The sequence below is a fragment of the Salarias fasciatus genome, chromosome 7 (assembly GCF_902148845.1).
Source record: "Salarias fasciatus chromosome 7, fSalaFa1.1, whole genome shotgun sequence".
NCBI lineage: Eukaryota > Metazoa > Chordata > Actinopteri > Blenniiformes > Blenniidae > Salarias > Salarias fasciatus.
Window position 1 is genome coordinate 12555196 of NC_043751.1, and position 25714 is coordinate 12580909.

At 41.6% G+C, this 25714-nt stretch overlaps 1 protein-coding gene across 2 annotated transcripts in view; it reads right to left on the reverse strand.

The window, feature by feature from the left end:
• Positions 1 to 2761: 2761 nt before the first annotated feature.
• LOC115392606 (cGMP-inhibited 3',5'-cyclic phosphodiesterase A-like) overlaps positions 2762 to 25714 on the reverse strand; it is a 78670-nt gene continuing 55717 nt past the window's right edge. The window contains exons 4-14 of one of the 2 annotated variants that reach the window (XM_030097317.1): positions 25282 to 25439; positions 17453 to 17526; positions 16480 to 16628; positions 16210 to 16347; positions 15001 to 15112; positions 14678 to 14791; positions 13931 to 14130; positions 13614 to 13817; positions 12524 to 12685; positions 7554 to 7827; positions 2762 to 6766 (exon numbers count right to left, since the gene is read on the reverse strand). In XM_030097317.1, the coding sequence (XP_029953177.1) occupies positions 6423 to 6766; positions 7554 to 7827; positions 12524 to 12685; positions 13614 to 13817; positions 13931 to 14130; positions 14678 to 14791; positions 15001 to 15112; positions 16210 to 16347; positions 16480 to 16628; positions 17453 to 17526; positions 25282 to 25439 (1929 nt within the window). In that variant the 3' untranslated portion in view covers positions 2762 to 6422. Of the gene's footprint in view, positions 6767 to 7553; positions 7828 to 12523; positions 12686 to 13613; positions 13818 to 13930; positions 14131 to 14677; positions 14792 to 15000; positions 15113 to 16209; positions 16348 to 16479; positions 16632 to 17452; positions 17527 to 25281; positions 25440 to 25714 lie in introns of both variants that reach the window. The other variant, XM_030097315.1, reaches the window with a different exon arrangement.

The following is a 25714-nucleotide window of genomic DNA, read 5'->3' on the forward strand; positions in this document are numbered from 1 at the left end:
CCGTCTGCAAGCCGCCACGCGTCTGCCAAGAGCTCCACGCGCAACTACGCGTCCGATTCCCCGCGCTGGATGATGACTAATGGGCTGGACCCGTGGCGTAGTGTGACCTAAAAGTCTGCAGCCCCCCTTCAGACATGCTCAGGTGGAGAGACTCCCGGATATTTGTTCTCTCAGGCACCTGCTGTTACATTTCTGCAATTATGCTCACTTTTAAATAAGTCATGTTTAAATTACTGAAAACACAAATTGGCTTTATCATCATTGGTTTTATTATTATTATTATTATTATTATTATTATTATTATTATTATGAACAGCTGCTTAAGGTCAAACACTGTTCTGTCAGTAGCAGGTATTTGATTCAATTTACTTGTAAATAATCAAAGTTTGTGAAGGACTGCCTGTTCAGGAGCCTCCCCCCATAATCACCTGTGTGACCCTGAACTGAAAGATGTAGGGATGGATATTACTTTAAATTCAAGGCACACACAATTGGTACACATGATCTTCATTGAAGTGCTGCAGGTGTTGCAGTGGTTGGTGCGCTCACCTCACAGGGAGAAGTTCTCCAGTTGTGGGCCTTTCTCTGGGAAATCTGTCCACAGGAAGTGGGTTTTCTGTAGCTTCCTTCTATAAGTACATATGAGTTTATTTGGTGACTCTAAATTTCACCTTAATGTGAGTGCCATATTATCATCTCTTTTGTTGTTTTGTGATGGAGTGGTGACCTGTCCAGGCTGCATCTGTAGTTGTTTGAAACTGCATTGTAGAAGATGAAGCAAATGAATGAAAAGTGTACTTCAATGTGAATAAAGTTACATCTATGAAAAAAATGTGGTACCTATAAAATAATACCTGTTACTGCAGTTTCTGTGTGAAGTTGTTCCAAATTACAAGTAAAAGTCCAATTGTTAAAAAAATAAATAATGGACAGGTTTCTCCATGCATATGCTCTTATTGAGCAAGACACCCCAATTTAGTGATTGAAAATAAGCCCGACTGTCCTGATATTCACTGCAGCAACATGACCTTGAGTGTAAATTCGCCTTATGAGCTTGCCCTACCTTCCACTGCAAAGTTCTCTGGCTTGGTAAAAACACACACAAAAGGTTAACAGTGAATGGATCTATCTGTAAAACACTGGTTATGTAGGTGCACATTAAACCCTTCTTTCTTACAGAAGTGCTCCAATAGGATTTATTTCTTCATTTACTGAGACCTTCCTGGACAGAATCTTGTGCATCAGCGGACTGCCTCCAGCCCCAGGCACTCCAATTCCCCGTCTAGTCCAGGAACATGTGGTTGAGGTTCACTCTAAATTGGATGGGAGTTCTGAATGGTCGTGCCTCGTTTTGTTTTGTGCCTCCTGTGACAGATTTGCAACCCGACTGGGAGAACCCTGCCGTCGCCTATCGGCCGAGCAACCAGAGAAAACAACACTGGTGTTACTAATGTGAAGTTAGCAAGCTATGTCAGCTGTTACTGAAGTCATTAACATTTCCAAGCGCTGTCACACTGAATGGCAGCTCAGTCTGTGTCAATCAATCAGTTTTCTGTTGGAATTAACAGTTTTATTCTCTTCAAACAACATATTTCACCTAACTATGACTTGAAGAATTGTCCTGGAGGCACCAAAAATGGTATGAGGTATTCTCCATTTGCATTTTCTCAACTGACCTGATTTTTTTTATAGAAATGGAGAAAGAAAGATTCACATGTATGTTCACTGCCTTCACTCATCCCCTCATAAGATAAGGCCATGAAGCCCCCCCGTCGAGCTCTCCGACACAGCAGGTGGTCAGATCTTACATCTCAACCTTCTTGGTTGCTATAGGGGCAACCAGTCCGCAGACCATTTCTGAATGTTCCTTCAACTCCTTCAAGCCCATTGGCCGGTAAACAAAACCCATTTATTGCCCGTAATCACTGGCATGAGGCTCCCTGTAACTTTCACCATATTAGATGTTAACTGACAGTTGAATTAATTTGACTTTTAAATTTTGCTTCACATTCTTTCAAAAGGACTTTTATCTTCTTTGCTGAGACTTCACTGGGAGCTGGGAGCCTCTCCTATTATGCCACATGCTCTAATCAGTAGATTATGGTTCCCCACTGTGAGCAGTTCACCTGAAGCGATTTTAGAAGAAAAACCTTAAAGAAAAATTCATTTCTTTAAATTTTATGTGGACAAGCTCACAGATAAAGCTTTTTGTAGTTTTTAACTTTGAGGCTGCACATTATGTGTATTTTTTATCCATTGATAGTAATTTCTGCTGTTATGCCTGCAATCATATTTCCATATGGTTATCATGGAGGGCATCAAGAGGGTGGAGATTCAAATCAAGTCCCTTATTATCCACTTCTCAGCTGATAATCTAGATTAAAACATCTGACGTCAAGTAAGGCAAGCCCAGCAGAGACAATATTTCCTCATGGAGCTGAAACAAATTTGGCTTCATCATGTACAGGCCTACAGGAAACCTCCTGAGCTCCCAAATAAAGTTAGTTGTGTTATAAAAGACCCCACCCACTGCGGAGTTCACCTGCTCTTTAGGAGAATTTCCTAAATTCACTCTGAAATATTAAACATTGATGGATTTAGCCACCCACGCTCTGAAAACTATTAAAACTCTAAATTATTGTTTGATAATCTGAGGACGCACACAACTTGAGCACTGCACCATTCATAGATTTAAAACAGAATTTCCTTTAAGAGGTAGAAAAAGAAATTGACAACAGCCGACACAATAATACCACAGAAATTGTAATCTTGTAATTCAATGTATTCACATTACAACATCCACATGGTTCAGTTTGTGACAACGTCTAATGATCTTCAAATATATTCACTGTATGATACATAATACCAATATAGGCACTTCCAGTAAGTCTGGCAAGATTGAAGCTACAGTATAGTGTCTAAATTACAAAACGTTAAAAATAAATAATGTATATCTAAAAGAGTTTTTGTAGTTTTAAAATTTCATCACTGTACAGCATATATGTATATTGTACAAAATGGAGCATCGACCTGCAAGGAAATTCATTATTTAGCATTCACAAATACTGTGTATTTGGACATATTCTTCCTTAGTACATGTGGTAAGTGCAAGGTACTAGTGAGAAGAAAGCAATTACTTATTTAACCATGTGTCAAACTATATAAAAATACTCATCTCATTTTGTTTACATAATTGTAAAGCTTGTTTGGTTCCCATTGTTACAATTATTCTACATGTGTGAATAAGCAAGAAAATCAAAATTAAGACATAAAAAAAACTGATATAGTGGATCAGCTCAAACACACGTGACTGCCGGAAAACCAATGTCCACTTGGAAAAAAAAAAAAAGCATTGTGATCATCAATAAATGAACACAGTGAAGAGGATCCAATTACCTTTAAAGTCAACAGATATTGTGCGTGTACCAGTGAGGCTAAGCAGTACGCAAAGAGGAAGCGCAAGGAGAAAATATGCAACGAGAACCTCAGTGAATAACCATTTTATCAAAATATCTGTGAAGGTTTGAGGAACTACGTGCTGCATCCATTTTGTTAGGACTTCACTTTCCCTGCTTGTGAAGAAAAGTCACACCCCTCCCCTCCCTCGACAGCGCAAGAGCAGGACAGAGTCACATCGGAGAGGCTGTTGGAAGTTTCAAATCGACATAGAGACGCTGTCTTCCCCTCGCACATCCACCGTGTACTAATCTATACATTCACAAAGCGGGAGTTCGGACGGAAAATACAAGTTGCATCACCCCATACTGGACAGTCCCTGTTTCTACATAACACGATCACACTGGTTCCCTCAAAACCCGATAAAATGTCTTCATTGTGTATGCGGTGCCGACTATTCCTCATTAGGCGTAAAATGTATCAACATACAGAAAAGATGGTGCGTGCTGTTCTGACTCAGTGGCTTCTAACAATTCTGGTCTGTCTCAGGGTTCGGGATGAGTATCTGTGTACTGTCTTACTAATCAGTAGGTCAACCAATTATTGAGCTTGTGTGTGGCCTCCTCCCTCTCTCCGCAGAGGCGAGGCAGCAGTAAACGGGCCATTGCGGATGTAGTGTCCTACTCGGCGCAGACGGGAACATTGTGTGGCGGCGGGGTATGGTAATGTGGGACTGGCAAGGACACCTGAACATGTTGTTCCCCTCCTCGATTTTACAATGTAACTTTAATGAAAGTCTGCCGTTTCTTCGGCACGGACCGACGAGTGTGCCGTTCTCCTTTTACTTCAAAGGAGGGGAGCCGCAGTGTGGAGGGAGGCGGCGGCAGCCCAGAGGAGACGCAGACATGCATGTAGGTCACAGGAACTCCACAAGGTTAGCGCAGGATGATTTGTTACATATGACCTCACTGCACTCCTGGTCAGGGTTTTGACTCAGGGGACGGCACTCGCCAAACTCAAGATCACTTCAAACATCTGCTTCAAAAGAAATTTAGTTGAACATCAGAAACAATTTGGAGTTTCACTGTAGTTTCTGTGCAGCTGCGTTTGGCTGCGCTTTACTTCTGGTCTTGTTCTGAGCTGAAAGTCACCCTGTAACTTCAGCTCCTTTGTTCAGTCTTTGCTGGGACCAGCGCTAAAGCTAATGTTGTTTATTTAAATCTTTTCACAGTGCTTTAATGTTGCTGCAGAGGCAGATGTTTTCAAAGTTCTCAAAAAGACCTGTGGCCCCCCCCCTTAGGAGGATCGCACCACACTTTGAGAATAACTGTTTCATACAATAAAGACAGGCAGCACTGCTAACGACGCAAAATTCACACGTTTGAGCCGTGTTACTGTCGTTTGGGAAAGAGGAACTTTTTTCATTGTCACCCACTGAGGTGTGTATTACCTCTGCAGTAAAGCAACAGCACTGCGAGTGTGACTGAGGTATGAGTGACTGTTACGATCCCTCTTTATCTGCTCCGATTACATTTAAAGTGACATTTTTGTTAGTCTGTGAAAAGTTTATATTCAAACACTCCTAAACCGTTTGCTCTTGTGTCATCCTTCTGGCAGATGTGATCTATATTTGGCTGAGCCTCATGCAGTTGATGCCCTGTGGAGTGTGTGAATGTCTCCCTGAGGTGCCAGGAGAGGAATCAGACAGATTCACGGGGTAAGAATTACTAAAGAAAGTCGGGGTTTGTAAGAGGAGCTGCAGCTGGTCGAGCCTAGCTTATTAGTATCTCTGTGGGTTTTCCTCTCACCGTCCTCACAGATTATATGTATATGATTGGTTATATTACGATGGTTGAAGTCTTCCTGAGGGTTAAAGGTCAGCATCGTTCGTAGATTGTTTTATTAAATGAAGATTGGTAAGAGGAGAGCGTAACACAGCCTTTTTGTCTCAACTCATAAACTTATTTGAAAGATAAAGAAAAATGGCATGAATTACTAATTTATCCAAAGCTCTATACTATGCAGTTTATTTAGGAGATTTTGATTTAATAGAATACAGTTGGTTGGTTTGTGTGATATTTAGATTAAATTACATTTATGTTCAAAATGTTTTTCTCTACACTGGTAATCTTTACCATTTTGTACTCAGCACATATTCATTATTTATTATCAAGTGTTTTGAACTCAATGTCTGGGACGTCACATGTACCTTTATGTACAAATACCAGGCAATCTTCTAATTTTTAATAAAAAATATCTTCTGCAGTAGAATTGTGCATGTGAGCGCATTCATTTAAACACAAACATACAAAAACAAACACGTGTGTGAGGAGCTCCAAGTCTCTGCGTTTAACCAAAATGGCTCCAAAAACTGTATAAAGTACTTAATTTGGCAACAAATGTAAAACATGATAGGTGTAAATATGTTTGTACTGCTGCCAATGAGTGTGTGATTAATTTTGGCAAAAGTTAAAAGGAAGAAAATTTCACTGACATATCTAATTTTTTTTAAAACTCCCTTTATAATCCCAGTATAGAAAAAAAAGAAGACATTTTGGCCCAGGTGCCACTTCAAAAAAAAAAAAAAAATTGCTAAAATTGAACACAAATACAAGTAACTGTTTCTTCATAATATAACTGCATTCAGAAAGTAATTATGTATAAATTGGCAGCAAATTTCTGCAGTCTTGTGTCAACACGCTGGGGTGAAGCTGGTGCAACCAGGCTTCCTCTTCTCTTGACAGTAGCAAAAGAGTCTGTATCCCAAAGTTCACGATTAATCCCGTATTGCAATGAGGAAAAAGCTCCTTTCAATGTTTGGTGAAACCGCAGGTAAAATGTGTAAAAGCACAAGTTTTCCCACCCTGTATTTTTCTGTATAGGCACACATTTCCCAAACATCTACAGTGTTGTGTCTAAGTGATGTGCTGGCAAAAAACAGGAGTCAGTTGATAGGATAACAAAAAAGTAATACTTCTTCACGTCCTGGTCCTGACTGATGCCGTACTCCCCAGTGGGCTGGTGGTTCACTGCGGGTCCCCTTCCTTCACCTCCTCCTCCTCCTCCTCCTCCTCCCCCTGCTGCCCCGGAGGTTTACAGTCTTCCCCCAGAGACACAGGCCACTCCGGTTCTTCCACCTCCTCCTCCGGATCCTCTCCCTCCACCAGCTCCTCTCTGCTGCCCGACTCCTCCTCCTCCTCGTGAATCGCCAGAATGGGCTCGCCTACATTGTTTAAAAGGACGGACTCTGCTCCTCCACCCTGTTTCTGGGTCTCCTCTGCGATCACTTTCTTCCACATCTCGTGGTTCTCCATCAGGTGATGGGTGATCTGGCAAAAGACTTTCCTCCTCTTCTTGGGAGAAGTTTTTTCTGGAAATGAATAAAGGATTGATTACAAGATTTACATGCTCATCAGAAAGGAATTGCATGAATAAATGAACAAGTAATGTTTCAAATTTTCCCTTCAACAAAAAACTTCTTCATTTAACATGTTTAATTTTCTGTTATTGTGCCTATTAGGCCAGTTATTCAATAATTTTACCCATAATTCTACCACTCTTTAAAGTGATGTGAATATTTTCACAGAGACCAATTAATTAAATTTATACAGCCCAGTTTATTCTCAGGGATGAAATCAGTGAAACAACAGCATAACAACATTTTAGTATAGATTTTTGTACAACTGAAAATGTGTTTCCGTGCAAAGAGAGATGAATACACTGAAAAGTTGTCAATCAATCTAATATACTTTAACTTTGTGCCATTTTTAATCATGGCTCTTTGTGTATGAATTGTCAAAAAGTCCTCCATTTCTTGTTCATTAGCATGCATTGACAAATCAACAACTTCACCGTCTCCTCGTGGTGCTGATGCTACTCAGTGCTGCATCATTTATGTTGAGGCTCAAGTTTCCGTGTTGTATGTCTTCTTCAAACACTACAATCCTCAATGAATAAATTATAAACCGCATACAGAGATTACAGTAAATGTCTTTGTTTTCATTTTGTAATATAATCCTGGGAAGTAGACTGGACCTGGACCTCTTTTTGGCACGCGGGCCATATGTTTGACACCTCGGCTGAGATCAATATCACCAATGGATTGGGCATCAGTTCAAACGCGTTTCAAGCTTCACGCTTTTTATAATGTTGCTTACGTGATGCTTCTGAACAGGAGGAGGTGTCTTCCTCTGCTGTATCCTCCTCTTCCTCCTCCTCCTCCTCCTCCTCTTCATTCTCCACAGCCTCTGGCTCCTCAGCTTCGGGGTCCGGCTCGACCCACCTTCCAGGCATGAGGCAGGCCGAGTCGTAGGAGTTGCACAGGGGTCCAACGATGTGTGTGATGAATGACTCCTGGAGTTTGGCCAGCTGCGGTGCTGATCGGTCCATGAAGGGGCTGATTGGAAGGCCCAGACTGGACTCCTCATCGCCCTGCACACAATACAGACAGCCATAAGATGAAGATCAATCCCTACAAAGCAGTGGGACTGGAATATGTTGTGCATATCAGCACTGAGGTGTTGACTAACACTTGCTGTGCTGTTCTGCCTCAAGACTGTAACCATCATGCCCCCATTCCCACCATACTGAAACATTCCAAGTGCTTTAAGGTGATTGGTTATGAAGCATTTAAGCTCCTCTGTGGCACACAGGGCCTCTCACACACCTGGACAGCTCGGACTCCTCTGCCTGTCTACTTCCTGGACTTCACCTCTGTGTCAGACACAGTGATCCCACAGATCCTGGTTAATAACCTCATGACATTTGGACTGAGCTTCTCCATATCCGACTGTGTCCAGCGCGTCTTAGCAGACAGAATGCCCGTCTGCAAAATAATCTCTGCACCAATGCGATGTGGTGTCCTCTGCTTCTGCTGATCTGTGGTGAAATTGAGCAGTGAAAGCTACAAGGAGAAGTGTGGCAGCCAGACAACCCACCACCAGAGATGTTTACATCACCAGATGCAGGAAAATCGCCTCCAGCATCATGAATGACCACTTCAAACCTGCAGATACTCTTTGCCCCCGACCCGTCAGGTCGGAGCTTGAGGAACATCAGATATGGAAACCTCCAAATTCAGAAATACATATTAAAGTGTTTTTAATGTGTCTTTTTTTGTCCGCTGGCTCAAACTGGACCTCAAAAGGGAATTTGACCATCGTCTACATGGCTGTAGGACAGTAGAGTATCCTTGTTATGTGAAATCTCATTAGTAAACAAACAGCATGATCCATGTTTCAATATGTTTTTGTTGGGAAGCAAAACAACATGTAACCTAATCGTCTTAAAATGTGATATAGTAAAAGACAGTGAACTGCCCCAGGATGCACAATGCCTGCTGTCCAAAAAACCAGTTTGAAATGAGTCAAGGCTCCACTGGCCCAGGTCGACATAATATGGGTATAGATGATACTTTATATAAATGGTATCAGGTAGGATTAGCAGGAAAAACAGAACTTTGGGATAAATTTGATTCTTGGCATATGCCCACTTAATGCAATGTGTCTTATAACTTTCAAACAGATAGACGAGCACATTTCAGCCTCACTGCACTGGCTGAGGATTTGCTTTGAAAATACTGTATATACAATATAAAACCCTGCTTTTAAAGCTCCTTGACTACCACTCTTCTATGCCCATACACTCCCTCATGTTCAAGTTATCTGCTTAGACATGATGCCTAAAACTAGCCCTAATCCCAGAGCACCATGCCTCTGCAGGTACAGCTCACAGAGGATGCTACTACATATGAGACAGAGCTCTTCTCCATCTCTTTAAATCAAGCAGTGAAACCCACTTCTCCTCTTCCTCTTTCAACACTGTGTCAAAGGCAAGATGTGTATTTTAATGTATTCTCTCTCTTTTTAAAATCTATTCAAAAATTCAGCAGTATTATTACTATTAGTGCTATTATTATTATTTGTCTTTTTTATTATTATTATTATTATTATTATTATGATGCCTTCCTCATTACACTTCCAAACATTTTGTCATGAATCTTTAGCATGACACGACAACAAACCAAACTGAAGCTGTTTTGAGGAATCGAAGAAACCCTGTGCAACACTGGTTGCCTGAATCTAAACACGGACACCTCTGCACACACCACGCTACAAAAGCAACAACAAAAGGCGGATTAAAGCCAGGGACAGGCAGATTTTCCATACTGGGCCTTAAGCCATATGTGATTCCTGCCTTCAGTCTGAGCTGCAAGCCAAAGCTAAAAAGCCAGAAGCTGAGAGCCAGGCACCAAGACAGCTGAGGGTTATTTACCGATTTATTTCTTCATATTCAGTGTTTCTTTTTCACTCAGTCAATAAAATGAACCATAAATTTGTTCTTTGTTAAATCTTGTAGACTTGTTCATGGTTAATCATATACTTGCTTGCAGACAGTTTATTTTTCCTTCGCAGATGATCTGCTGTGCACTGACGCATGTACAACTCATCAGGATATGATGGATACTGACTTAAAATCAATTAGGAAGAAATAACTTTGTGCTGTATTTAGCATATAACTGCAGAGTCTGTTCTAGGAAACCTCGGTTGAATTTACAATCGCCTCTCAAGCTTCTTCATCAAAGACTGATTCAGAGAAACGAGACCAACCACTGTCGGACTGTTTACAAAAGATATGCATCTACAGTCGGAACGGAGTCAAAGCAATCTAAACACAAGCAAAATAAAAGCACAGCATGTGTCCTGTCTATGACGTCTGAGGAGACGAGAAGGAACGACTAACTATAGTGTGGCTTCTTTGTTACCTTGGCGACCAGAAGTCATCCATACAGTGGACGAGCTCAGTTTCTGTGAAACAGTGAGGCTTCGGCTGAAGATTACGGCTGGTAGTAAGTGTGGCAGATACCATCAGATCCACCAATCCATACGCACTTCCCCATCTGGATTCACTGTAACTTCACTGTATCTAACGAGACGAGATCAATCCATACCGTCATTCACTAGAGTTGGCCCTCGCTGGTCTATAAATTTTTATGAAGGTCGATCCAAATCTCTGCTGGTTCATGTGTACAGTTCTACGCAGGTCAATGTGCACTGTCAAACAAGGTTTAGAGGAATTAATCAAATGATCAATTAGTCTTAAAACTGAGCCAACAATTTGAACCCTGTATTCATATTTGAGCTTTATTTTCCACAATATCGCAGCTATGACTTATTAAAAATAATCAGGTGAAGCCAGAGGCTGGTTTAGTTATATAGCAGTATAAACCATCATGTAAATGCACGGAAGCTGGATAGTTTTATTCCACAAGGCCAACCTGAGGTTTGTTTAATCATACCCTCAAGGTTGCTGACCTGAGCCAGGTTGGGTTCTGTAGGTTTGTTATTTTTTTTCCTTTAAATATACAGTAGCGCTGGACTTCCTCGGCTCTGAAGAGATCATTTTCTGCCCCACTTAAACGACAGTTGCCTTGGCACCGCGCTTGCGTCACGACGTCCAGCAGAAGTAAAGCTATTGTCGCAGAAGAGCGGTCCTCTTCCGGAGCTCCTGCACTCGGCGTGCCCCCCCCCCACCCCCCCAACTTTCATAAACCTCACAGAGACTTGTAACAAGCAGGCTGTGTTACCTAGCTGAAGTAGCTGGGTACACAAGGGCCCGGGCATATTCTGCTCGACGCAGGGGCACTTAGAAGAGATTAACGGCCTCTCATTAACACACTGTAACAAAGGTCACTGAGGGTGGCATTAGGCTGGAGGCATAAAGGCTATTTACTACTGCGATGCTGTACATAACAATGAGGCTACGCTTTAATGCGATTTTATTACACTGGCGAGAAAACAAAGCAGTTACTTCATCTGCGTTTTTAATACAGACAAAATACAAGAAATTCCAACAATTGCTCGTGTTCATAGAATGTGAGTTTACCGTGTAAATAGCAGAGGAGATAACTGCATGGATAAATAAACCCTAATTCTCTCACAGAAGGCACTGCTATTACTTTCTCTGCATGTCACAAAGAAGTAATAAAACATAAATAGAGGGGGCATAATCAATTATGTTGAAGTCCTGAAAGTTTGAGGGGAAAGAAGGAGCAGAGGGCCATACTTAAAGGCAAAGATTAATATAACTTTCAAATATAAATCATTAGTCATTAAACATATATGTTAATATACTGTGAAAAATAAATAAATTGAATACTTAAGCATAATGCATAGTAATGATATTCTCACCACAAAGGAATACATAAATGCCTTGCTGAATTAATTAAACAATGTTTATGTTCAGAATTTTGTTAAAATGGGAGCATTACGATCACAGGAGGCATGTAGTTGAAATAAACTTCCAATTTTCAACACACAATGGAAAGAAACCAGAACAGCACGGCTCAACCTTTTCGTTTGTTTTGACTTCTCTATTTCATTTAATCACCAAAGATTTAAAGTTTAAACAGGGATCAGAAAGAAATGTATTAATTCTAAAAATGCTTAACAGTAAACAGTACCATTGCACCATTGTTTGCGTAATGCAGACCCATGAATAGCGATGTTTACAAGCCCCAGAAAGCCTGGTAAGCCTGTAGCTGAGCTTTGGTGTCATTTTAGGTAAACACAGTTCCAGAGGTTACCACTGTTGGCTCACAGGGGAAAAAAAAAAAATCCTGCTTCAATCCTGATGGCCTGAGTTTTCATGTTCTCTCTGAGCTAGCCTGCAACTTCTTCCAACAATTTACCCGCTGTTGAAAGCGGGTGTGAGGGCATAACAACATGTAGACATCTTAGCATTCACTAAACAAGTCAAAGGTGAAGTCTTGTTCTTAGTATGTAGAGAACAGATTCCTGTATTCAAGATCACAAATTGAAGTGGCATTAATTGACAGAACACAGAGAGAAAAGCACAGCAGCGATCATTGTCTAAATACAGTAGAGGTCTCTAGTCTCTGCTGTGGAGAAAGTGTGGTGTATAGGATGGACTGATGCTTATGAATGACATAAATCAATAGTACTGACAGGTCAACATTTTCACAGGTGTGAGCAGAGCTGCTGCACTGGGCTACTTAAAAGCCCACAATGCAGTTTCTGTCACTGTAAAAAAACGAAAAAAAACCAAAAAAAAAAAAAACCTCCATTTTGATCCCTAACAAAAACAAATGAGGCTTCAGTTCACACACCTGCTCATAGAACTCATTGACAATGCCCTCCGTCCACTGCAGATGGAGATCCTTGCACTTCAGAGGCCCATTGATGTCAGCCAGCTTAATGCACATCTGGCAGACCAGCAGCCGGTCGTTCTCATTGGACCAGTCGATACCTGTGGCCGGATCGTCGCCCACCTGGCGAATGCAGAAATCATCATGCTGTTGACATTTAGCACAGTGACACATTGGAGGACACAGTGTGTGACATAGATGATGTTTAGATGTGATGTGATTGATCTGCTCATCAAAAATGACAAATTGAAAATCTCGAGTTCTTTGAATGACTCTTACCATGTTTCTAGAGACAAGACACTTCTGAAGTATATAATGGAAACTTCTGCACTCTTAAAAAGAATTTGTTATATCTAGTTGCTTAACAAGCTTCAGATCTGGAAGGGCTAAAGAAGCCGGGGAGATCAAGTGCAAAACTTGATGGGTACTTCACAGAAAACCAATTTGCTTCCAGGAAGAGCAGAGCGGAGTGCTGTGAGAGACTTTGTGGTTACCACTGCTGCCAAGCCAGCAAGCTCAACGCTAGCTGACAGGCCCTGGCCATTGCACAGCACCACTGTACTAATACTCACAATGGAAAAACCCAAGATCCCAACATCCAAAGCCAACATTTTGTCCGCACTTAAATGAGTTCTTGAAAAGCTGCAGGGCGCTTTGTGTTGTTGACTCGAGCAGAACTTATTGAAAGTGCGGCAATGTTTTGCTCGGGCCTGTTTCCCTAAAACCACAGGACATTTCGCTGAAGCTTATACTCAGTGCGTAAAGAGCTGAGGCATGAGGAACTCGCCTTTAGTTCAACCCCCCAAAAAAGCAGAGTAGAAATGTTTGACATTACTCAGCAATCTAGTGCAAAGACAGCACAGGATAAGAAGTGACAATAAATGAACTTTTCAACTTTTCTGTTCGAAAATGGACAATCCAATACTGGAACTGCTTTAAAACATGAAGTCATTGTTTTAAAAAGAAAAAAACACACACACACACACACACACACACACACACACACAAACTCAACATTCCCAACATCTGTATGGTTATGTGTTTAAAATACCTTGGCGTTGAACTCGGCCAGGAAGTCAAAGTGCTTCTTCAGATCGGTGGCCAGTATGGCCTCAATGACCAGGAAACGGAAACGTTTGAACTCCACATGGTCCAGGTTGACCAGGAAGTTGTACTCGGGGTGCGACATGAACAGATTCCAGGCCGAGGCAGCGTGGTGGTTCTCCAGAACTGAGCGGTCATTGTAGAGCACTGCCTGGAAACACAGACAGATTACATGAACACGCAAAAAACGTCTCAATCCAAGAAACACAGTCCGTGTTGGAAAGCAGTGAGTGATATGTAATGTTTGAGAAGAGCACAGGGTACCTGTGGGGCACTGGTGGCCACGAGGAAAGCATTGGTCCGTCCTGGATGGTCGTAGTCGTGCATTGCAGCGGCCACATAAAGAGCCATGAGCTCCAGAGCAGGTATGAGGCCTGACAGGCAGCCATAACCGTCCTCTGACACAGTGTAAGTCTTTGAAACCAGGAAGCCCATGTGACTGTGTGTTATTCCACTGTCGGAGTCTAGCCACAGGGAAGCAGGCAAAGTCAGGGGGGCTGATGGGAACGTTTGCAGAATTCACACGAAAGCATATACCATACTTTTATACGCCCGTCTACATACATGCACACGCACACACACGGACGAGCACTTTAACATTCAAATCTACTTATATGTGGATCAAAGGAAAGGACCTACTAAGGCATACAAATGAGGTTATGGAAATATGAGTAAGAGGGACCTCTAATCTGTTTGCAATTTCATGCTATTCTAGACTTCAAATGAAGTTGGGTACATAAATGTCAGAGCCAAAAGCCTGAGTGAGATAAGACAAGCTATGAGTAGGATAGGAACACACATTCCTGCAGGTTGGATGATCTGGCACTATTAAAATGGCTCATAGTGAGACTGCAAGAGGGAAAATGAAGTCCAAACCAAATATTATCCACTGTTTAGAGAAAGTAATAGCCGAAACGCACTAATTTACTCAAATATGGACACTTGACATAAGACAAAAGCACTCCCAGTAGGACATGTAAAAATCTGCATGGGCGGTCCAGATGGACGTACCTGAATCACTGGCAGAGCCATGGTCAGTAATGAGGCTGGGCAGACCAGGCACGGCCTGTGTGGTGAGGTACCAGACTGCATGGAGCACGTCTGTGGCGTGGACCCTGTTGTGATCTAGGTCAGATAAGAGAGTCTGTTGTAACAGTGTGCAATCTGAACCACCAGGGCGCACTGTTGGGCTGCTTATGGAAAGGCTGTACAGTCATCTATGAGCAACACTGGATGACTGTGTCTTATTCCCCTCTAGTGGCTGAGTCTATTGTTACAGCTGTTTGATTAATTAAAACCGAGGACGCAGCAAGCAGAAGGGCGATCAAGCTTACATGGTATGTCTCTGTAACCATTCTCTAGGGCGTGGAAGTAGTTCATGAATTCTTTTACAGGGATCTTGAACGTCTCAAAGAGGCCGGTGTCTTCGAAGAGCCTGTAAGACACCTGCAACAACAAATAAAGTCCTTCAATAATTTGTAAACATCATTGGCTTTGCTGAGAGTCCACAGAAGAGAGAGAGAAAAAAAATTTGATTATGCCTGCTTCTATGGAAAGGTTGAATTTTTTTCCTTTTCCCAATAAAATCTTTTAATATACACCAGGGAGGGCAATATTGAATATTGTTAAGACAACAAATGAATTTGCCATCACCATAAAAGGGCCAAATTGTAGCCCTGCACTTCTACAATTGAAATACAAATTGTGGCTTTTATTTAAATGAAAAATGGTGACAGCAAAAATAAAAAGTGAATAACAATAACAATGTGCTCAGCAGCACTGTTTGAGGAAGTGTGGAGTTGCAGATTAGGACAATGCACATGTTTTTTGGACATGAGTAAAGGTGACAAAATTATGGAAAATATGCAAATAATATTAAAAAAAAACTATTTTATGACATTAGAATTGAAATACGGTGCCTTCCCTGTAATGTGCCTGGAAAAAAAGAAAGAAACATAAAGAAGACACTCCTTTTCAAAAGAATACCTTCAGTAGGAATTGGATAAATGTATCAAAACATGAACACTGGCTGGATATTTTAAAAGAGATTTACTCAATGGAGGACTTGATCTATATAACAAGGCATTAAAGAATAAATTCCATAAAAGTTTTTGAAAATTAGTCAACTATATGGCAAGTGACACTAATTAAATAAGGCATGAAAATACTCAAAAAGTGTTTCCAAAAAAACAATACTTTCATTTGAAAATTGTTTTGTTTTGTAATGTATATCATGTTGATTTATTTATGAAGGAAACCAATGAAATTTCATTTCAAATCCTTTTGTAACCAATAACTACAGAGTATCAACAATAAAACAAAGTTAAAATGTAATTAGAATGACTTTCTTGCAACCATCCAGTGAGAAATAATGATTCACTGAGTTTTGGAAGTTCCTTCATAATGATAAGGAAAGTAGAAAATGGTTAAAATAAACACTGCGCATATGTGAATTCATCATTTAGCTTGTTCTATATGAAAGTACACAGCTGTGCTGACAGTGTTGCTGACCCCTGACCCCTGACGCTCTGAGTCGTCCTCACCTGACTGAGAATGCGTCCACATTTCCCGCTGGTCTTCTCCATCAAGGTGAAGATGGGGAAGTTCCAATTGTTTAGCTGACTCATCAAAGGCTCCAGGTCCTCCATTAGTAGTGGCTCCGGTGCCAGGATTGGTTTGTCCTATTCGAGCGGCACAAGGAGACCGAGTTATAAACACAGTCATGGGGCGACCGCTTCATCATGCATCCCGCCTGTAATGTGTCAGAGGTCAGTACGAATGTGACTGAAGGCAGCCGCTCCGCCCCGCCTTACTTCTGGAGGTATTAGTGCATGGAGGATGACATTTTGGGAGGGGGTTTTTCCTTCCTCTGTGTCCTCCTCCGTATGTGCTACATCGCTGCTGTCACTGTGGTTGGCTTCGTGGGTGCTGTCATAGTCAGACGACACAACCACCGGGTCCTCTGCTGGTGGAAAGAAAAAAAAACTAAGAAACAAAGCGAAGCCACACTGCGCCCAGAGGAGAAAATCCTCTGCTAATCTCCTTAAACTGATGCATATCATCAGGCTTCTTGGGGTGTTGGATTTACTTCTCCGGTTTATCCACTTCCTTTAATCCTGCCTGGCTCTAATAGGTTATATTCTGCAATTCTCACAATCAAAGTCCCAGAGTAGTGGTCATTAACACTGGACCATCTCTGATTACTGCCATGTCCCCGTCAGGAAACGTCTCGCAGTGAGTCTGTAGGAGAGGAGCTTCACAGGTAGCGTGGGAGTTATTTCTGTTAAGACTATCCATTTATGTGTCCAAGTTAAAATTATATGATCATTCTTTAGTCTTCTCAGTGCCTAAACTGAAAGCTAATCTTAAACTTTGGCTGAAAATGACTCTTTTCTTGTCAATAACAAAACACCACGTTTCACAAATGAAACAACTCTACATTCTTCTTTTGAGCTAAATAAGACATTTTATTAAGATACACTTCAAAAGCTAATATTCTCCTAAACAGTTAAACTCCCACACAAAAGGCCAATTACACTTATTTATAAATGTCTGTATATTTTTGACTATTCTTTGTTTTAATTTGTCAGTCATGAATACAAAAAAACTTCGGTATCTTAAAACATTGCGCAATATTACAAGACCAGATGTGTGTTTTTTAACGAGATACACCAGTAATCATTCAGAGACATGTTTACTTGTTTGGATAAACGCTATAGCAATAAGCCTGTGGGCAAACATTTTTCCAATCCTGCTTGGGATCAAAGATTTAAGATTTAATCTTACCTGATCGTGGTATCCTGTCTCCCTTGTCTATAGAGCCCTCCCCATGACTCAGTCTGATGTATGGTCTCCCACAACTGTACAAACAAAGTAAAACAACTCCATGAGAGAGGATATCTAATTTCGATCAGAAGCCACGTTAACATTTCATATTTAAAGTCTGAATAATTCAACAACAAGAACAGTTTGTGAATAAATAACACACGAAACATCCCTTTTACATTTTTTTTTTTTTTTTTTGCTCCTGTATAATTTTAACATTTTCACACCTTTAAATCTCATTGGGTGTTTAATAGCATAATTATCTAATGTATGATTTGCAGAGGGAGTGGATTTATTCATGCTCTGTTGATGTGTGTGGGTGTTCCTGTATCAGCCGCATTCAAAAGAACATAAATATGGTAATCTGGACACATCACGCAGACCTGCTGCCTCCCTGGTGGGGGATAAAAAGCAAGTGCCCGTGACGCAAATCGTAAAATTTTATAGTAAAGAATGTACTAGCAGGGTTAATTTTAGCATCTGCTATGAAACTTTCAGTCTTGAGTGTATTTAAAAAAAAAACAGAGCATTACTAATTCAATTAATGACTGTATTTTACAGTTTGATAAGGAAAAACTTTGATCCTTTTATGCAATTACGTAAGCGTTCATGGTGATGGTGATAAACTGTAGTGTTTCTGTTTGACAAAGTAAAACTTCAAAATTAGGTCAAAGCCACAAATCAAAGACAAAAAAAATACTGGGGGGGGGGGGGGGGGGGGAATATCCAAAGTAGTACAAGTGTGTTCCCTTGTAGAGAAGCAAAATGTGCAAGACTTCACTGTCTGAAGCTGCGCCAAAGATATGGGAATAACGCCATTCAGTACATCTGTCTTTGATGTCTCAGCAGTCAACAGAAGTTGTCAAGAGAAAAAACATTTAATAGGCTTCCTGCTGCGCTGTCCCCACATGAAACAGACGCTGCACACATGCTCGGAGAGAAGTCTCATTAATGGACCTAATGGAGACACACATTATCACAATGCAAAGGGGATAAACAACAAAACAAATCCAGAACATTTGCTCGTGTTGGCGTCGTTATAAATGACTCATTAGAAGCCGAGCCCACCCTCTTTAAGATTTATGACGAACCGTCGTCAGCCACAGAACCAATTTACCAGCAGCCGCAATCGCAGAGAAAAAATATTCACATTTATTGACTGGTTTATAAATCAAACAGCAAATGTTATAATTTACGGAAAGAGCCGGCCTGTGCCGGCTAGTTAGCCATGTGACACCGTGGGGAGCCTCCCAAGCCGCTTTCAGCAGCTTTTCCATGTTTCTCTTCTGAGACCACTGTCAGACTGGAGGTGGTTCCAATTAAAATACCTCCGCCTAAATGTCGTAAAACCTGCCTTCTCAGAGCAGGAAATGCCTGCCATTAGAGCCCGGTGTCACAGGGAGCACAAAGGCCCGCAGTGTGTCTATCTCCTTCTGATAAAGTGTTTCTGGAACGCTTTGGAGCCGTACCCACCCAGACTATAATGGTCCCGAAGCCTCAACAAAGGCAGTTCTGTTGTGTTTGCACGGCCGGGTTGGACCTCTGCGCCTTAATGCCTCGCAGGTGTGGAATATAAAATAGTTTGATAGTTTGGCGAGTGAACAGTTACGACATTATCGTCAGGGGGGTCCGGGCAGGCGGCGGAGCTTGGCTTAAAAGGTTTACTTTTAATGAAAGTTGAAGAACTGGCAGACACTTCCCCTATTCTGCTAATGCAGCAGAATAACCTCGGCTACTGACATTGAGCCTCCGGCGCAGAATGTAAATAAGGAGGCCGGCCGCTTTCACTGGAGGCGTCTGTCAGTCAGATATCAAGTGACTCCGATTTCGTCGCCATAAACAACGCAGTTACGCTGGTTAGCAGGGTAGTTAGAGTCATTTCAGCTGCTCCGGTGAGACGTAAATACGATACAAAGACATTCCTCTTTGCCTTTGCTTCAAGGCTGTCTACTAGAAAAGATCCCTGCGGCTCAGGGGGATGACTTTTCTCTACAGGGGCTTTTCCTTCTCATTATGGATGGATGGATGGATGGATGGATGGATGGATGGATGGATGATGGTCAAGGTTGAGGAGGGATCCTAAGTTTTCATGAATATCTGAACCATCAACTCATCTTGTCGTCTTCCTCAACTCTGAGGTTTGTTTTTCACTGCGCAGACATTGTACAAAAACATTTTAGATATCCATTAAAAATGAGAATCTTTTTGATTTTAACCTTAAAATCAGATGCTTGACGAGCACAGAAAACCTTTTCTTCTCTGAAGGATGATTTTAAAATGAGACTCAGAATAAACTAGAGCTGGATTTAGCTTACCTTTCCTCCAGGTACTCCAACACTGGACTGGTGACCGTAAAGTTCCCCTTGGTGTGCATGTGAGTGTGTGTGGTTGTCGGCCTCTGTATGTTTGCTCTGTGGCGACCTGTCCAGGGTCTATCCTGCCCCACTGCATGCTGGGATTGGCTCCAGTGGCCCGTGACCGTACAGAGGATTATATCTTTATAAGGGTCAATTATTTTGTCAGTTATTTCAACATAATGTATCACTGTATTTTACACGTGAACATTAACAGCAAACACAAGCTGTCTTTTTGCAGGGCTGATCATATAATTTCTCAAAATAATATAAAATAAAAAGGAAATGACTACTATTCTTACTGTATTTATGAACCTTTATCAAACCAACAATCCTGGAAAACTGAACAATGCACTGCAGCATGAGGTTTCTGGACGGGCCTCTGCCTGCCGCCTTCTGCTCTGCAGTTTACTCATAAATGTTAAACTCAACATCTCACAGCAGGTTGAGAGATTACCTTTGGTTCAGAGCCCAACAGGACAGTGTCCAAGCCACGATAAACACAGCAGCAATTATTTCTGCTTCCAGTAATCTACATACTCCCCAGCCAGATGACGCTGGGCAGATAACAGCACAGTGGCTGGGGCGGAGGGTAATGGAAGGTATTCATTCGCGCCACTTTTCACCAGGTCTGTCTGATAAAAAAGCCGATACTGTAGCTTTGAAGTCGGTGTTATTTCGTCTTAACGCCGTACGTCACTGGGGGCTGACATGATGGAAAAAGGAGGGGGGTGGGGGCCCTGTCTAATGTCCTAATTAAGATTGTACCGATTTGATGATGGAGCAGAGAGTCGACAATTGAAGCCATGTGTTCATTTTCTCCCTGCCTCTTGTCCGTGTGCTCGCTCTGTCTTCTGCCCGCATCTCCAAACATCTTCTGGGGTCTTTTTAAATATCAGGGACAATCACTGATGTATTGTTTGTAAAGAAATGCATGTTTCATTCCAGTTCTGGCAAGACTGGCTAACACATCATGCACGTTATACGATATGAATCCCAAAAAAACAAACACTCCTGTCTACTGCATCGAGAAATGAGACGCTGGCAGGACGCCGATCGCTACGAGACCGTCGTAGGTCTCATGATCCCAGCAACGGCGACCTGTTTTCAATATGCGTGAGCCCCGTTCGAGAGTCTTTCACCACTCTTCTTCTTCTTGGATGATCATCAAATGTCTGAAAGAAAATTCAGCTCAAGTGTTGCTCAGTAGAAACCTTTCTTCACAGCCGTAAACTAAACCCAGAGATTCCCAGCACTCCTCAACTGTCTGCGCAACCTGTGCCAGTAGACGCAGCTGTGTGTGTACGTGTGTGCGTGTGTTGTGTGTGTGTGTTAACTGTGGGGTTCGGGAGTCTGGGGAGAAGCCCAGGTGTTTGTTTACACTCACACCACCATAAGTGGCCCTGGCCGGGGCCTGCTGGGGGGCGGAGGGGGCTTCAGGACCGCGGGGCGACAGGGCTTTGTGTACAGAATCCGCTCCACTGGGCTTACAGTGACAGAACTTGTTCAAGTACCACGCTGTCATAGTGCACACAGCGGCTGAGAGATGCGCCCCACACGGTTCTCTGGACGGAGTCGTGGTGAAGTCTGATGGAACCTGTGGGTTCTTTTAGGGTTCTGTGCTCATTTTAGTTGTTTTTATCAGCCATTTGTTTTCTTTGCAAGCTTTTTTGGGGAAAGTTCTCTTGGTTTCTTGACTCATATAATGATGAGTTATACATTAACAGCTGTTGGATTCATGGATTCATGGATTCATGTTCATAATTTGTCTTTTTATATAATCAGAACCTGTCAAAACTGTTAAAGTTATGGTTTTTCTCTAGCTTATTTTGTTTTTATCTGTCTCTGTTACATTAACAATAAATTAATCCCTAAATATTCGTTTTTTAAGGAAATTCATAATAGCTTATCCTAAAGGATTTTTAAATGATTTTCTAAAAAAATGAATAGGATATGCAGTTAAAAGGCATTTCCCTGAATCCCAAATGTTTCCAACCGTGACAACCCCATGAACCTTTCAGGAACTGAGGGGAAACCGGAGCTGGACATTGAAAACCACTGTTCTATCACACAGACCTGCTTAGGAAGACTTTCCAAAAGATTTGAGGACTTCTGTGATCTTGTCAATGTATGTCCAAAATAAATAACTTATGTAGTATTTCAGAATTTCAGATAGAAGATTATGACGGAGCTGAGCTGATAAAAAAAAAAAAAAAAAATTCCAGACTTCAACATTCTTGACCTTTTAAGCAAAAATATTGTGCAAAAATGTTGGTTGCAAAATCATTATTGATCTTAACTGGAACAAAGCAGCCAGAGCCATGAAGAGTGGCCTCACAGAGGAGATGCTCACCATAATAAAACACGTAACAGCAGCCCTTCGCACAGGTCAGGTTTCTGCAGCAGATACTATTCATTTTTCATCCACCGCACTTTGACAATGGCAAAGGTGAATTCACGGTGCAGGTGCTGAGATTGCTTTTGCTCATGTGCCACATGATCTGACCTGATGGATGCAGCAGCACACCGGCCTGTCCCGTTTCATTACCGTTCAGATGAGCGCGCGCTCGCCAGGTAGGCAAAAAGTCATGGAAATACGGCCGCAGCTAATATTTTCAAATCTAAAACCACATGAGTATCACATGAAAGCCACTAACTGAGAAAATACCAAAGGTTCGTCTGCCAAGAAGCAAAAGGCGCAGTCTCACTGGATACCGAGCTTCTTCATTCACTGTAAATGAAACTATTACCGCCGAAGAAAGGAGCCGTGTTTTTTTGGCAACAATTTAATGTTACAGTACGAACATAGTCATCATGAATCAAACTGCTTTACGACAACAATAAAGAGTCAAAGACTGTTGAGCTTCTTTCACCACTACAGACGATTCCAGCTTCGAACGGAGGATACAGAGCGTACCGACTGCACTCACCTCAATTAGTGCGCACATAACTGGACATTGTTGCTGTGAGATTGGTTTTTACTTCTCATTTCCAAACTGAAAAAGAAGGCAATTCTTTGAGATTTTTTTTTTCTTTTAACCTGTGCACCCAAAATTAGTTTCTAAAATAATGTGAGGAAATAGGCCTTTCAGCTGCAGAGTCACGCCTCATTTTATATGGACTGCACCTAATTTGAAGTATATTGGTAATTAGATTGAGGGAGTTTGCAGGAAAAGTGAGTTCTTTTGTTTGCTTTTTTTGTAGATTGGGCAATTAAAATGATTCAGGGAGCTAATCCAAAAGATCTGAAAGATAGTTTGAACAAATAAAAGTTTATCAAAGCTTTAGAGTATTAATTCCTTTTGCACATCAGTATTGGCTGAAAACAGAGGAAACACGCTCAGTATTAATGTGTGACTTTCTTTTCAAGTATTAGTTAAATTCTGTATCAACGACTCTAGTCGTGGCTGCAGATAGGGTGAAGTCTTGGACCCAGATTTCAATCAGAACTACAGCAAAAAGTGCATCTGACACTAATAAAATCAAATAAATAAATAATCATTAAGGCTGCAAGCAGCATTTGTCGGACCTTGCCATCCGCCCAACTGTGACTCAGACATTGTCATTATAAATTTTGTCGATTTCAGATTCTAAATGATGAATAAGGAGGGAGAAAAAACAACCTCATCATCAGTAAGGTAAAACTAACCCGTCTCACGACAGTCTAAAGCCAGCTCACGCTCCTTAGTATTGAGTGAACAATCCAACGCTTGGTGAATTCTGCTTCACAGTGATAGGAAGAGTCGACATCGAAGGATCAAAAAGCGACAACGCCACTAACACTCATTGGAAATGGACCTCAAATGCCTGTTTTTACACTGTGTGCTGAAACCAGAGTACCTGGAGAAAACCCACACATGCACAAAGAAAATATATAAACTCCACAAAGATAGGCATTAAAGCCAGCATGGACCTTCTTACAAATGAAGTACGTGTGCAAATTACAAGATAGCAGCACAGTTAAAAAAGAATTATAAACAATTTTGCTGCTATTAAACTAAACCTGTTACAAAGCCTTCAAAACGGACAGGAAAGAATAGAACACATCAATAGGAACTATGGTTAGCATTTACTATGGAACATATGGTACTGTAGAGTCACTGATCAGAAGGCTGTGTGCAGTTTTGGATGTGTTTGAGCCAGACAGTCTGAACATCTTCTTTACATTAATAACTGAACTGCAGTTTCAAACCAGGGACCAGACAAATGTTCTTATGCAACAGCAGAAAATCACACAGTCAGACCTGCACTATGTAAAAACCACTCTCCTCATTTGACAGCCCACAGGTATCTGAAATGAATCATTCCAGCACAGAAACACCCCGAAACATGTGTATGAGCTGACAACCAGTCATCAGAAATCTGTATACTCTGTGGCCACAGAGATCAGGCTGAATGAGGTACAAGAAATGCAAAAAGATGCCTTCTTACTAGGACATGCAGTACTTAATATTCTAGAAACTGTTTGCATGTACAAAGCATGGCGTCCATCACAACTGCAAAGGCACAATAACTCATACTCAGGTGCATGCAAGCTTGCACACAGAAGAATTTCCGAGCTGAAACTCTGTTTTCTAATCCTTTAAAATCATGAAAAACATTGTTGCTCTGAGATAATCCAAACAGTATGTCCTGGTAATCAGGCAGTAATTGTAAGGAATGCAATCTCTGCACTGATCACAGTAAATTGTGCCTAAATAGTACACTTGGAAACCACAGAATACTCTAATAAATTATGACTCTGTGTTTATTCGAGATTTAATGCATCTTTGTGATTTATGGAAACAATAACATCCCTGTGTTTGTTGCAAAGTCACTGCATGTCTGTTAAAGTTACATTTGCACAACCTCCTCCATCCTGCAACACTATTATCTCCAAAACCGCACAAAAAAAACCTTCAGAGAGTGACACTGAACCACACAGTGTTCATGATATCATGTTTATGAACCACGATGCATCAGTGCAGTCTGAGGCTGATGCTGTCTGCAGCACTAATATGCGGAGCGGTCGCTGCGTGTCTCAGTTATTCAGGTTAATGTGTTTTGTCTGTGGGGCCTATTTTTTATTCTGGGTCCCACTGCACAGATTTCCTTCCTAAAAAAAAAACAAAAAAAAAACTGCTGTGCCATTACTGTTTATGTACACTGATGTCTTTGGTGTAGCTGAAGCCACTCGTGGGAAAAATGCTCAGCGATGTGTCATAGCCGCTGTAGGAGGTCTCCTGACGGCACCACAGCCATTAGCTGGAAATATCGGCTGCTATTATACATAGATGGATTAACTAATAAAACAACATTGACTTTTCAAGGTTAGAAAAACTTGTATGGGAAAATAAAATTAAAAGCTGTGCTTCACCTCAACCAAAAGCTTTAAATGGGGGGGGGGGGATTAGAGATTGGTGTGTGACAGAAAAAGGTCAGAAGAGGCTTGTCTACCTGCAGGTGAGTGTTTCATGGTAGGGCTTGATGCTGGCGCTGCGGTCCCTCCGCACGGGCCCCGGCTCGATGGTAGGAAGACCTGTGGCGGAGGTGGTGGTCGTCCACGTGGAAGAGATCCTCCTCAGGAGGCCGGGGTGGACGCTCCGCCTCAGACGCTACACACACAGACACACACACACGCGCACACAGTTAGCACCAGCAGAAAATCTGGCTTCATTTTCTCACATAAATGAGTGAAATCAAAAACCACAGAGGAACCTGATGAGTCAAAAACATGACCACAAGACTGTTCATGTGTTTAGATAAGTTCCCCATTTGTAAGATGAGGTTAGCATTAATTCGCTTGGTCTCCACCAAAATGAGTCATTGACATGAGAGATTTTTCTGTAATTGGCCAAAATGAAACAAATGATACAGGTGATAACCTGAA